Consider the following 15,460-nt stretch of genomic DNA (forward strand, 5'->3'; position numbering starts at 1 on the left):
AAGAGCCTGTCCAGACGCAGTAGGCAGTTAGGGCCTGGACACATGTCGCCGGTACGGTGCCGTCTACGGTGTCACGGCGCGGCGCCGTCAAACGGCGTCGTGCCGAAACACGGTGCCGCGTACGGTGCCGTACACGGCGCCGCGAACGGCGTCGTACCACGGCGCGGTGCCGTGTATGACGCCGTGCACGGTGCATCGCTTGGTAGTTTAACTAGTTTACGTTTTGCTGCTGAACGCATAACACGCAAGTAAATAGTGCATAAAAATCTCTCCATCATGGTTCATTAAAGACATGTATGGATTCACCCAATATGTTCGTTTCTGTTTTTTCTTCATTCGTCGTCTTAGCAGTAGGAGCAGGAGAATACGTTTTTCTTGGTCCATGTCAAGGCAAAAACTGTATACTTGTATATATTTAAAACGACAATTGTTTTGTATATTTGAACCGATGGTTGTACTTGCGTGTTATGCGTTCAGCAGCAAAACGTAAACTAGTTAAACTACCAAGCGATGCACCGTGCACGGCGTCGTACACGGCACCGCGCCGTGGTACGACGCCGTTCGCGGCGCCGTGTACGGCACCGTACGCGGCACCGTGTTTCGGCACGACGCCGTTTGACGGCGCCGCGCCGTGACACCGTAGACGGCACCGTACCGGCGACATGTGTCCAGGCCCTTAAGTCTCCTAAAGGGTCGGAGTGGACTTATTTGTCCTCTTTTACTATGGTGTAACCAACCAGGCCGTAGTGTCTAATGTCTAACGTTTCTGACGCTCGCGATCGCAATCAAATGACAGATTTCCCATACAAAAACTGTCATTTGATTGCGATCGCGAGCGTCAGAAACGTTGGGCAATACGGCGGCGGTCTTATTATCTAAACTAGATCTAAACACTTGGAATCACGATCGTTTTCACCACTTTTTGTCAAGATCAAAAAAAAAACAGTTTGGCGTGAAGAGTTTATTTTGGCCAATTTTCAACAATAATATAGATTTTTTTAATATCAAAAACAAAATCACAGAAATTTGTGATGACACTGCCACTGGAAAGACAACCTTGCAATAATGCATTCTGCAATATATTACTAATAAAGGCATGATTTTAAAGTTAAAATAATTTATTTTTTATAAAAATCTTTATGATATGCCGGTCAATTGTCAAATCGTTACTGGGTCAAGCTAAACAAGAGTAAAAAACTTTATTCAGCGCAAGAATTACGTGCGTATCTACATGATTACTGTGGTCGGTGACTGCCCGAAACAACCAACAAACATACATCTCTTTCACGACAGATTATTACTAGCAAATGGGAAGACCAAATCAAACCAAGAAGTCAACGTCTCTGAAGTTGGTAACTATAATCCAGCATATAAAAATAAAGTTGCAGGTATTGTTTCGATCTTTTAAAATAGTTCCTAGTAAATCATAACATAAACAAATCACATTTGTCAATGGATGTTATTTGATTGGAGCTTATTAATTGCAATTAGCACTAGTGCTTCAGGTTAGCTTTATGAAGCTTTATTGGAAAACCTGAGGCCGTATTGCCTAACATTTCTGATGCTCGCGATCGCAATCAAGTGACAGTTTTTGTATGCGAAATCTGTCATTTGATTGCGATCGTGATCGTCAGAAACGTTAGGAAATACGGCCTCTGGTGTCGATTTTTAAGACTAATAAAATAAAAATATCTTATCCATACGTACTCTACGTCCTACTGCAGGCCACAGGCCTGCCCAGTTCAGCGATTCCTTATACTTTTTAGAGAATATACAATGGAAGATTTATGCTGTGCAATTCACCATCCATGTCGTCGTTGCTTTTTGAGCGTATTTTGTATTACATTGCATTCATTAACCTCGCCAGCATGCAACACATTAATAAAAATAAATTTATTTTCTGTTGTATTGTATTCATCTTATCTTGCCGGCACATAAATCAAACTATTCTCAGCTGCTTGTATTTTTGACAAATAATAAAAATGTAGCTTTACTGGAATACCATATTCTAACAAGTTTCCATAGCTGGACTAGATTATAAAAAACTATCCAGGATCAAAAACCAACTGCTTTGCATGCAAACCTATTTTCGATATGCAGAACTTGATATGCCAACTTCGCAGAGACGAACTCAGCCAGACCTTTCACAAAACCAGCATGAAAATTATCACAGATAGAAAATTACGGAGCCAACACTAGACTGCCCAGATCCACCCGGAGAGAACCATTTCTTGTTACGTTTACAGTTTTAATTATAGCTCCAGTATTACAGGCGTTTAACAAAAAGTAGAGATTAAATAATCGCTGCCTGTTTTCTAATATCGATCGATACTTATTCTGACAAATCATGAGTTAAATAAATAAGTATAAATGTTACTGCATTGAATTAGGAGTACACAAGAAATTTACTTGACCGCATTTAGATAACAGTACACAATTCAGACTTGTTCATGTTTAAGTAATCCTGAAGTTTATAAAACACTTAGAATTGCTGCTTCTCAACAAAATAAGTGATAGGTGGTTATCATTAAGCCGCCGCACGCCGCTGTGGTGGAAATTCGCAGCCGAATTGCGTGCCGCACTCCCGCAGGAAAATTCGGAGTCAGTGTTTATATCATGCGGTTTTTGCATACGAGTCAAGATTCAACAATCAAAACGATAAACTGTACTATCGCACACCCACAGCGGATTGCGGTGGCAGCGTGATAACCGCACTAGACATCAAGAATCGCAGTGACAGTTTCAAATTACTTACGTGAACACCAAATATACTAAATTTATATGCAGAATTCTGCAACAATATTGACAATTAGATCAGGTACTAGCCAATTGGTCAACTGTTCTTGGGCACAAATCGTTGAAAGTCAGTGCCAAGCTACAGGAAATAAATTATTTCAATTAATACTGAACACGATGCTTTTCCAATTTTATACAAAGTAAGACTGAAAATGCAGACCAAATTATTCAACTCTTCACTTGACATCCCCTCATCCCCAGAGAGCAAAAATACACGTTACTTTAAGAATCCAAAAACAACGCCCTCGAAATTAAAATTCCCCTAGACCAAGCAATGTACCATGACTGCAAGCCGCGACAGCATAGTTCATTCCCCAGCCTCGTTGAAGTCACAGTTTCGATTAATAAAAAAAAACTACAGATAAGGTAGGCCACTTGTGTTGCATTTAGGTACCGTTTACTGCAAAACTCTAGATATTCGGAATTTCAATTTGGAAACAAGAAAAAACAGCAAAATATATTAGATTTTTCTGTTCTCTTCTATACCTACCAAACCTCTGTGACGAAATTGTAACTGTGACTTAAACCGCTTTAAACAAAACAAAATAGAAAATGACATTAATAAATCTGAACAAATACGGCTTGTTGTAATTAGACATTGTCTTAAGCGGTCAAAAACAATGTCTGTTTGACACTGGTTTTACTTACAAATCTTATCACATCAATATTTCCACAGATCATAAGAGCTAGTCTTCAAACCTACCCATATTACAGAATTCAGACATTTTCAAGTATTTGTTTAAGAAAAAAATACTGGTGCTAGCTCTATTTAATTAATAAAATATGGGTAGGCGTCTCACGAATATCTGTCAAAAGTCTACCACAATTTATGTTAAGATCACTGACAAATCTAGGTAGACTCTCACAGTTTCAGATAAATATTTTACGTTTTAACAATATAGGAATTCACGCACAGTATCCAATATGGACAAAGAGCGCAAGATGCCTTTCGCAAGTCCCGATGTTTGTTTTATATACACTTTAAAAAAGTAACCCTCTTCAGGTTTAAAGTCTTATTTCACGATAAACTATTTACACGCACATTTTGTTACAATAAATTCATTACACTTTTTACAAATAAGTTTTTTGTTTTTATGTTTTTATACTAATTCCATTCACCAGTCAGTCAGCGAGTTCAGTTTAAAGAAAGTCGCGCACGAGGCGCTGGAGGCGCTGGGGGCGCGAGGGGCGCGACGCGGCAGCGGCGGCGGGCGCGTTACTTGTCGGCGGCGTCGTCGTCGTCGCCGCCGATGCGGGCCACGTACAAGGCGGGGTCGATGACCTTGGGGATGGGCTTGATCTCCGTGCCGAGCTCCTGCTCGATGCGGTGCAGAGCGAAGCGGTCCTCGTACGTGATCAGGTTGATGGCGATACCCAGGTGGCCGAAGCGGCCCGAGCGACCGATGCGGTGCAAGTAGGTCTCGGCCATACGCGGGAAGTCGAAGTTGATGACCACGTTGACGGCTTGCACGTCGATACCGCGCGTGAACAGGTCCGAGCATACCAGGTTGCGGCACAGCCCCGCGCGGAAGTCATGAAACACGCGGTTGCGGTGCGCCTGCGCCATGCGCGCGTGAATGTAATAGCAGCAATACCCCAGTTCCGTTATCTTCTTTGCTAGCAACTCGACCCTTTGAGTGGAATTGCAGAAAATTATAGACTGGTTTATTTGTAACTGAAACAAAAAGTGACTAATTATTTTAATTTCATACCCTAAAAAAACGATTGAAATGTTAAAATTTCACTAACACTCACCTTTGAAAATAAGGTATTTAAACAATGCACCTTCTGCCTCTCTTGTACAAATGCGTAATATTGTGTGACTCCCTTTAGTGTGAGTTCTTCCATTAGGTTAATTTCATAGGGTTCTCTTAAGTGCTTCTCCATAAACTGCTTTACACTTAACGGGAAAGTGGCAGAGAACAGCAAGATTTGGCGTTCTTTGGGTAATCTGAAGAAAAAAACAGAGATTTTTCTCACATAGTACATGAGGGAAAAAAACAAATGAGAACTAATTAGATTCTTATTAACAAAAGCAAATTTTTCATGAAGTAGATTTTATTTAAAGACAACCAGATAGCCAGCCCAGTGGTTAAAGATAATCCCCGTCAGGGAAACTTGAGATCCCAGGTTTGATCAATATTATATTTGAATAATACAAGTTTTTTTCTTGTCTTGAATGTTCAAAGGTATTTTGCTACATTATGTCTATAATTTATGGTGCCAGGTATCCATAGTAAAAGCTCTTTTGGGAGTAATATTTAGATAGATAATTAGATTCTTATTGCTCAAACATCTACATAGAAATGAACACAAGACTATCAGTAACCAATTCATGTAACTAGATTAACCCTGACAATGTATAGTGTGTCACAGACATCATTTCTTATGTATTTATTTTTTTGAGATATCGCGAATTTTGCACCTTGAAAATTGGTTTTTAATTATGTTGAGATAAAACTTATTCTTACCGACAAATAACCATATCCAGCATGCCCTTGAAGTCTTGAGAAAGAAGTTTATCTGCTTCATCTAATACCAGCATTCGGCACTGGTCCATCTTGGCTACCTGCTTGTCCATGAGATCAATCATCCGGCCGGGAGTGGCAATTATCACTTGAACTGAAAAAATAGAGAAAATTAATACTAAACCAATACATTGAATTAGAAAAAATAAAAGCTGCAATTTCAGAACTGTTCTTTCTCACTTATAGAAAGTGAAGGGGAATCCAATGGTATCATCATTTTTTTTTATAATCAGTTTTTGTCATCAAAGGCAAAGAAAGATACCACTAAAATGGAAATACACATAAACACTTACCCGCTGTTTCACCATCCATTGATTAAATTTATCTGATGGATAAATGTGGTGCCATCACTGTTTGTTTTGTTTCAATAGACGGAGACGGCATCACATTTATCCATCAAAGAAAATTAATCAATGGATGGTGAAACAGCTAAGTGTAATGAAAGAGTAAATTTTAAAGAAAGATATAGTATAGTTATAGTATCTGCAAGTAACTGTTTATCTATTTATCTGACCTTGATAGCTTACTCCACAAATAGTACCTATTATCATTGTTTTTGTTTGATTTTCTACAGAGTTATTATACTAGTGTTGTAACAGGATAAAACTAAATAAAGGTAAACCAAAAATCTAAATGACTGTTGTCAAGAGGGCGCTATTGTTCTTATTTATATGGCAATAGTTCAGTAGTCAGAACAATGACATCTTGACTTGTCTACAATGTTTACCTGTTAGCTCTGATGTTCATTTGGAAAGGTTTTGTAGTGAAATAGTTTCATTCAATGAGGGCTATCGTTTTTTGTCTCACTAGATGGCGCACTGTTGCGTGAGGTTTTTATGTGTGGCTTTCAAAGTCTGTTATTATGGGCGTTAAAACAAAGTTTACATTAAAATCGTATTTAAAACACCTTAACACCGTACCATAAAAATATCCAGCAACCACAGTGTTGCGTAGTTCCGTTTTGTTCGGAAAAAAAGGGAGGACAAGTTTCCGAAAGACAAAACTGTCTCAAAACAGACATTCATTGCCCCGTAACGCATAATTGCCATAATTAATTTCAGGTTATGCAAAATATTCACAAAAAAAATCTTATTATAAATAAACCCGCGTAGCTCACCCAAAAACTATGAGATTTGACATTTCGGAGACCTCACGCTACACTAGCGCCTCTTGCGGCGAATTCATTTGCGATAGCCCTCATTCTGACAATCATTAAAATTATTGCCAGTGTAAGAAATTAGTTCTAATGAAATTCCATTTCTGGTCAGGCTTTACAAGGCGCAGTTCATTTTCCTTGTACATCTCAAGTCTAAAATCATAGTATAACTGAAACCTTAACTGAAAAACTGTATCAAATCCTTACCATTTTGATAAATACGCATAATGTCATCTCTGAGGTTGGTGCCTCCTGTGGTAACCATTACGCGTATGTCTGTGTGCTTTGCCAGCTCAATGCAAATTTGTGATGTCTGAAGCGCTAGCTCCCTAGTTGGTACCACAATTAAAGCTTGAATAGCATCTTTTTTTGGATCAACCTAAAAAAATTATAACTTCTAAGTATGTTTTAAAAAATTATATATAATGTACATAATTAAAAAAGTTAGTAGTCAGAACTGTTTTTTCTCACTTATACTAAGTGAAGGGGAATCCAATGGTCTCATCATTTTTTTGAAAGTTTTAAAAAAGAGTAGGTATTTGAAACACTATTGTCATGATTCCTTGATAGATTAATTGCTACTTCTTTTCATTTTAATGAAGATAAAAAAAGATTGTTTGCTATAAGCTTCAAATTTATAAACTAAAACAAATTGTTGAGACAGAGGACACATTATCAAGCGGTCATTTTCTGTCTATTAAGAACAGCTAATAATAATCTAACTAAATAAGAGAAATCTAGCTGGCAAGATGCAACTAGAAAAGTAAACAAAATGTTAAGTTATGATAATTAGACCAGAGAATAAATTTTACAGTTACCACACATAATTACCTGTTCTAAGACTGGAATACAATAAGCCCCAGTTTTGCCAGTTCCATTTTTTGCTCGAGCAAGCACATCTTTACCACTTAGTGCAATAGGAATAGAAGCCTCTTGAATGGGTGATGGCTTTTCCCATCCTTTCTCAAAAATGCCCATCAGCAGCTCTCGTTTCAAGCAGAACTCTTCAAACTCATTACCTCTTGTATCAGTGACATCCTACAACAAATCAAAGGTTAACCCCCTGCATATAAAAATAGAAGCACTATAAATAAATAAATTTCATTTATGCCCAGAAATTGGTTAAATATTCAGTACTGTATCTCAAATCAATATGCAGAATGAACATCAGAGCACTTATTAAAAGATTATTGATTTAGGGATACAAAGCTACTCAAAAGTAGGCACTAGTCAGCTTTTTTTCAATAAGTAGTAGTTTTCTTTCGTATGAACTAAGCTTAGGTATAGGTAGATTAAAATACATACTCTATGTATGTACCTAAATATTTTTGATATTGAGGGTATGTGAATTACTTACACTGGTTCTTATTCTTCTGTCTTTTGGGGGTATTTTTAATTTTGATTTCCAACCGATGTCGTCGACAGTTTTATCGACATCTCTGTAATTTCAAGAAATGGTAAATACAGGCATAGACAATGTCGGTTGCTTTTCAGCGGACACAACAAAGGAAACTGTACCAACCCCTTATTCTGATTGCTCATACTGTTACTGACGTGATTACTTGAACTAATTCTATTTTCGGTCATCATTTTGCCAAACGATCCCACTTAGGGGCAATTAAAATTAGAAACGATTCACAACTTTTGTCTAAGTCCGACACTAAACAAAATTTATTACAAGTCACTTTTAGATACATAAGCTATTTGAGAAGTTTATCACGTTCACCAAGTTAAGTCCAGGAATATCTGCAACAAGAAATAACCATTATCAGCTACACAACGGGACTTCAAATTAGATTAAGCCCGAACAAGACGCGTCAACAATCAAGATACCTATAAATATTATCTAAATGTTATTGACGCAAGACATCAATACAAATACTTCACAACTATTAGATTACAGCAATAGTGGAACACAAGTAGAACAAGTGCAAAACATATTACTAAGGACGTAACTAACGATGCAGCAGATTGAAAGAGATTCAATAGCCCAACTTATAATTTAGTCTCAAAATTTAATATGGCCGCCAAAGTGCTATCGACATACTAAATTTATTGCGAAGTGATTTCAAAGCAAAAGTACGGATAAGACTCTTTTATTTCATAGAATTAAAAGTAATGCTATTGTTGAGGTACGAAAGAACAAATATTACCTTGATAAAACTTTACAAAAGACGACGACACTCGATACTCGACGACGACATCACAGTAACAAATCACCAAAGACAAGCAAGTTATTTTTTTCTTTCTTCACGCACTTGACGTACTCACTCTCACAATATGAACCATAAACAATTTACCAGGCAAAGCAGAAATGTTGCCAGCATTTATCTTTATTTTATGGATACAACATGCCACCCGGCGCTTGTATGGTTGTAAAAAACGCGCACGTAAATAAAAAGAAAAAGAGCTTCTGGCGATATATTTGCGCAGTGAGCGAAATACGGACATGTACGTACACGCCCATAGAAACTCATGTCGGTTTCTATGGGCGTATACACGAAAAACAGGTTCGGTATTTCCACGTCGGTATTATCCGGGCCAGGAAAGTGTCACCCCGTTCCACAGACTACTTATAATAGCCCCGTTCGTCGAGCGTCTGCCGTGTGTTGCTGTCAAAGTCAATTAGCTCGATTCGTTTGAGCTCCAGCTCACAGACTATTATGAGATACTAAACCAATACTGAGCATTTCTAAAAAAGTTTGTTACATTTGTCGTTTGTCATAGTCCTCTGCCGATTTATTGCTTTCTTAAATCACGAGGCCACTGCATATTTTATTTGAACTAATAAACATAAAATTCGTTTCATTATCTTAAACTAACAATTAACTGTCTTAAATACATATGTATTTGATTATTTAAAAATCAAATTTTTTAAAATAATCGTCCAGTACAATTTGTATGAAAAGTTAAATGTCCCATTGTAAAATTTCGAACATTAAATATCGTTTTTTTAAATCAGTTTTAAGGTCTCGATTCAGTGGTCTATTTTATTACCTTCTTATAGTCTCAAGCAATCATTTTCTACATGTTTTTCATATGATTGTCTAAGAAATATATTTAAAAATTAAAAATTAAAGTTTGTCCTACAAAGTTCCCATTTTGATTCCAGTTTTTTTACCGCATTTTCGTCCTTAAAAGGTATTTCTACAAAATTTTGTAGATTCTTCATAGGAAGCTGGCAACACTAACATAATTTTGCCATCTTTAAACAGTAACCGACACATTTCAAAATCGAACTGCTGGTTGAAACAAGTGCGTGGTTGGTCATAACTGAAATAAAAGTCCACTTTTGTTACTGGAAAACTTGGGTAAGTTTTGATTTTTTATTACTTTGACATGAATTATATTATTAACACTTTATCAAGATTTGTATGCTTAAATTCTTTGCTCAAATTGTACGTTATATTTGCTTTGACGAATTTTTAAATGTGTCGGGGTACCATATCGTTACTTCCTTTTTTGTTACTTTTGAATGGTAACGTATGGCTAGGAAATGGGAGTAACAAAAAAAGATCCCTAAGGCAGTGTGTAGACTATTAAATTTGAGAATGTCTTTTGTTTATTTAATATGAGAGATCATCATCATCATTGTACATCTATTTCTCTTGTTAACTGTTAATTTCATGTTTTTATGTACAATATTAAAGACTTTACATACATACGTCAAAACTTAATATTTTTAAATGTTTTTTCTGCGATCTCTTTATAATAAGAAGGTATGAAAAAATAATATAACACAACATTTGTATCAACATTTTGATTTCACCCTGTATTATATGATTTAATTACATAATAGTTATTTTTTATTTAATATGAAGAAAAACTATTTTTGTGTTTTATTTATAATATAATTATAATATTAAAATCGACTAATGCACACTGTGCCTTAGAGTTCCTAATTTGTTACCAATGTTCCTATTATTGTTGCTGTCCCGTAAAAAAAATACGAAGATTTTGAAATTTTTTGTTTATATTTTGTTAAAATATCATATATTTTAAATATTTCAGAGGAATATTTACCAATTTCATAATGATAATTTCCAAATAATATTAATGGAACTTAAGGAATGTGCATTATTTTGTAACTTTTCAGGGTACGTTTGACCAAATGGTAACGTAAAGGAGTAATTATCTTCATTATTTTTGTAATTACCTTAAAAGAGTAAGAATTAGCATTAAAACATCAACAATGTTATAAGTGCTACCTGATTTCTTCAATAAAAGCAACTAAATAATGTGTGTGGTTTTTATTATACTTAATTGAATCTTAGTCACAAAATAGGAATTATCGACTGCCTCGACTCAGTTGATTAAACTTTACAGCTTATTTTATAGTTACAATCTCTAAGAAATATATTATTTAGAATCTTTAAGAACTAGGTAATAATATGCAATTAAAATAATATACAAAATTATTAATTTCAAATTAGCCTATGCTTTCCGCAAAATGTACAAACTTTTTTAGAAATGCTCTACTAAACTAACTCCAGCTCGACCGAACTGTCATGCCACCATGTTATTTATTGGTTATTTACAATACAATACAATCATTTTACAATTTTTTCTGTTGTAATCGGAAAAGGTTTCATTGATAAAAAGATAAATCAAGCTCAAACGTGATAGAACCTGATCAAAATGTTAGTCATGTGATTGTTTATTCTTTTTGCTCAGTATTGTCGTTACCAACCAATTTTCTTATTACAGGACAGAGTACTGGAAATCACAAGCTCGAAAATACTGCGAATTCTGTAAATGTTGGTTTGCTGATAATAAAGTGGTACGTATTGTATTTTTTTAGACTTGCCTTCGGCTTCGGCCACTTCATTAAATTGTATTATACAAACAAACGCACAAACACGCACACACAATATGAATAAGATCCATTACATTCAGCGTTAATGCATTATTTTCAAAAGAAATGTTTGCTTTTTCAGTCTATTTCGTTTCATGAGGGTGGAAAACGCCACAAGGAAAATGTTCAAAAACACATTTCAACGATTACGAAAAAGAGCACAAAAGAGTTCAAACAGAAAGAGAAAATAGATGATGACCTCAAAAAGATGGAGGCAGCAGCCATGGCAGCATACTTGAAGGATGTCCAGAACAATGCTGACCTCACCTCACAGGTACAATACTAAAACACAGGCAAGTGGATGATTCAGAGACCTGAGATAGCAATGGGATACATTGCCATTTAAAAATCTGCAAGTTCGACTTAGCTGCTTAAAAATTCTGATCTTTGGGTGCCAAGGCTAAATACTTACTAGAATAAAAAGGATATTTTGAAGTCATTTCTGTCTTTCAACTCTCTTTTACTTGTGAAATTATAAATGCAAGAAGGCAACAACATAAGATAGATAGGCCAGACAAAGTCAAATTTGACCAGACAAGAGATTGAAAACCCTTTACCCTGTCATGCTTTACCTGGCCAACTGGCAATGTTATCTACAGGGCCAACAATAATAATAATAGCAGGAAACATATACAGTTGTGGTCATATAATTAAGAACGATTTTTTATAGAGAAGATTTTTTCTAACTGACAAGTGTTACTAACTGCATGTATATTTTTGTACTTCTCTTGGTATCATAAAACTTTTCCGTACTAGCAGTAAATTCATTTATACATATAATTGGCTAAAAAATAAATGGATAAACTTTATACAATTCTAAACCTAGTATTACTACTTACTGGCTGGTTATATAATTATGAATGCTGAATAGTTTATTTTTTATTCAAATTTAAATAGAGAACGGCCACCGCTTTGTGGTTTTAGGTTATTATTCGAATAATTTTGGCGCCATTTAGTGCCGTAAGTCTTAAAGGCGATTGCTTCATATAAAAACAATGGGGAAAAATAAAAGTTGTGATAATCTACAAGAGAAGTAATACTAAAACTTCGCGACAAGAATTGGTTGTATAAACACATAGCTGATCATCTGCAATGTTCAAAAACTATGGTTTTCCACGCCATAAAGCATTTTGCCACATATCAAACTACTTCAAATGTTCCACGTGTACCTAGACAAAGAAAGTCATCTTGTTGAGATGATTGAAATACTGTTTGTTTGGCAAAACTAAATCCTTTTAAAGGGTCTAATGAGTTGAGAAAAGAATATTTTGCCGAAAACAACCCTTCAGCAATCTCGGCATGCACTATTCGAAGGCGTTTGGTAGAAGAAAAGTTGCACGGAAGGATAGCAAGGAAGGTGCCTATGTTGAAACGGTGTCATAGGCAAGCCCGGCTTGCATTTGCAAAAAGATATGAAAACTGGACAGTCAGACAGTGGAAAATCGTTCTTTTTTCTGACGAGACAAAGGTATGTTCTGATGGCTGAGATGTTCTGAGGTAGAGGTGTGTTCTGATGGCAAACGATATGTAAGATGGCCTCCAAATAAAGCATTCCCAAAGTACACAAAAGTGACTAAAGCATGGCGGGGGAAATGTGAAAATTTGGGGATGTTTTTCTGGACATGGTGTTGGACCTGTTAGGCTGATAGCTGAAAACATGGATCAATTTCAATACAAAAACATACAGGAAGAAACAATAGAGCATCTTTGCAAGAAAAGAAAAGTCAAGAAAAAGGTTTCAAATCAACAGTGTGGCAATTTAAGAGAACTGTATGACGTATTCTTAGAAGAATGGAACTCTATCTCTCTTGCGAAATGTCAAAAATTGATAGATTCAATGCTCAATCTGGAACTTAAAATTGTTCTTAATTACATGACCACCACTATAGCTTTATTAAATCTACTACTATAACTATTTCCTGTTGAAAGCACATGCTCTCACATGATTAAAATACAAAGCTTTTGCAGTGAATGTGTGCACTGCAGGTCAGTTCTCCAATATATTATTATAAATTACAGCCTCAGGTAGTCCAGCCATGAGGCACATTGTTTTTAGTATCTAGGCACCATAAAATCTCACCATATGGTGGCATTGTGTGTGGCAACGTGATTTTTGGCATAGAGATAGTTTATGGGCCTGAGAGTGACATAGGCTACTTTTTATCCCAGAAAAATGCACAGTTCCCAAGGGAACAGTGCACGATTAGCAAATACCACGCGGGCGGAGTTGCGGGCAAAAGCTAGTAATGTATATTTCCAATTCTAAGTAACAAAAATATCACAATCACAGAGTATCAACAACATGCTTGGTGAAAGCAGTACTTCTGAGAAGGACACAGATTCCATCACTGCAGTTAGAGAAGCGCAGTCCAGAGCACCACCAGTGTGGCATGAGGTTAAATCTGATGATGGCTGTTATTTCTGGAATACAGAGACCAATGGTAGGTAATTGTCATGTTTTATTGGTAGAGTTTCATACAATTATAGACAAGGATTTAAACCCGGCTTATAGTTAAGGTTACCATCTCAAAATGTACCTATTGCAGAATAGTCATTAGAAAGAGCCAAAAAAAGACCAATCAGTTTACATCACAGGAGAGGAGAAATATCATGAGCATGGAAGGGAGTGATTTGGCAGTTAATTAAAATACTGAAGCAAAATAAGTATTTAACCCGTCACGCGTCCTAGAGACTACATTAGTTAGTTCCTAACTTTTTTGTGCGGGAAATGTCCTAGAGACTACAGTAGGGAGTGTGTCCTAGAGACTAAAGTAGTCTCTAACAAAGAAAAGTAGTCTTTTTTGTGCGGGACATTTCCCGCACAAAAAAGTTAGGGACTATTGTAGTCTCTAGGACGCGTGATGGGTTAAAAAAGAAGAAACATACTCCTGTCTCAAACAGCTGGCAACACATCTTTATTCATCTGACCTGAAAAATACCGAATTTTACTTAGTCAAAACCATTTTATGTAAGAGATAATACAATTTGATAAACCCTTCATCAGTACTTTTCAATTATGGGTGATTTTAAGGGTTTAAACTCAACCCTAAATAACCTCCCAATTTAAAACTGAAGGTAATATTTTACTTATTCCAGAGACTACATGGGATCCCCCTGAGAAATATTTATCACTTGCTCAACAAGAAGAAAATAAACTAAAAGAGGAGGAGGTGAAAAACAAAAAGCAGCAAGCTAAGAAAAAACAGGAGTATGTGTAAAAGTTATAACTAGACTGGTTTGACATACAAGGTTTACAGAGTTTGTTTGTTTAAAAATAAATAAGAACACACTGCTCTTGTCAAGGGCATTTTCTAGATTTCCTCTATGCAATGAGCTTTCAAATCTTCTGATAATATTTTCAACAGGGAAACTTGCGCAAAAAAAACGCCATAAGACGCCCTATAAACTATAACTTATGTTTTTAGGGAGCAGAAGAGAAAAGAAGCAATAGCAGAAGCGAAGGCGCACATTGCTCGCGAAAAAATGCGAGAGTTGGCCGTGAAGCAGGACAAGCCGCCCGACACTAGCGTACACTTCGGGCCGGCGCCTCGTGCCGCCAAGCCCTATGGCACCTGGAAGACTGTGGAGACTAAGTTAATATTTTTTATACTATAATACCATCAGGCACATGGGCAATGTTTATGGTGGTATTACAATGAGCACAGACAGATTTATTTAATTATTTATTTATTGAGGTGTTCTACAGCGTTACAGTTATGTTTTCACCTCAACACTTCAGACAGGCAGGTTTTGCTATTAAAAATCAGTGAGCAAAATCGCATTTTACTCACTCCGTGAGACAAAGTAACTTTTTAATTATTATTTTTAAATGCTGAGGACAGTGCTGACTGCTGGGTCTGCTCACTGAATTCCAGATATTTGAACTTCACTTTCACCTCAACACGAAAAAAGCAAGAGATAGTTACAAATCGATACTAAGTTCGATTTTCACTAAAAACTACAAAGTTGACAAAACCAAAACGAATGTAAATGAACGAAATTCACGCTTAACTTTACTTTTTTCCAAGTTTTTTTTACTTAAATTATGCAAAACTATATCATAACACCAACCTAATATAAAAAAACTGTTTTGATAACAATCTTAACCCTTTGACCGCCACAGTC

At 36.1% G+C, this 15,460-nt stretch overlaps 2 protein-coding genes across 2 annotated transcripts in view; one reads left to right on the forward strand and one right to left on the reverse strand.

Annotated features, from left to right (window-relative positions):
* Positions 1–945: 945 nt before the first annotated feature.
* Positions 946–8,744, reverse strand: me31B (ATP-dependent RNA helicase me31b). The gene is made up of 8 exons (XM_074093337.1): positions 8,634–8,744; positions 8,003–8,226; positions 7,838–7,919; positions 7,312–7,518; positions 6,688–6,859; positions 5,268–5,418; positions 4,552–4,747; positions 946–4,471 (listed from the first exon to the last, which is right to left on the reverse strand). Exons 2-8 carry the CDS (start codon positions 8,068–8,070, stop codon positions 4,013–4,015), a joined length of 1,335 nt encoding a protein of 444 aa, XP_073949438.1. The 5' UTR covers positions 8,071–8,226; positions 8,634–8,744; the 3' UTR covers positions 946–4,012.
* A 2,211-nt stretch (positions 8,745–10,955) lies between these two features.
* LOC141431996 (WW domain-binding protein 4) overlaps positions 10,956–15,460 on the forward strand; it is a 7,803-nt gene continuing 3,298 nt past the window's right edge. Inside the window, exons 1-6 of the mRNA XM_074093338.1 lie at positions 10,956–11,120; positions 11,188–11,260; positions 11,418–11,609; positions 13,626–13,776; positions 14,432–14,543; positions 14,761–14,928. Coding sequence (XP_073949439.1) covers positions 11,119–11,120; positions 11,188–11,260; positions 11,418–11,609; positions 13,626–13,776; positions 14,432–14,543; positions 14,761–14,928 — 698 coding nt within the window. The 5' untranslated portion in view covers positions 10,956–11,118. The remainder of the gene's footprint in view (positions 11,121–11,187; positions 11,261–11,417; positions 11,610–13,625; positions 13,777–14,431; positions 14,544–14,760; positions 14,929–15,460) is intronic.

Source organism: Choristoneura fumiferana, chromosome 10, assembly GCF_025370935.1.
Source record: "Choristoneura fumiferana chromosome 10, NRCan_CFum_1, whole genome shotgun sequence".
NCBI classification, from domain to species: domain Eukaryota; kingdom Metazoa; phylum Arthropoda; class Insecta; order Lepidoptera; family Tortricidae; genus Choristoneura; species Choristoneura fumiferana.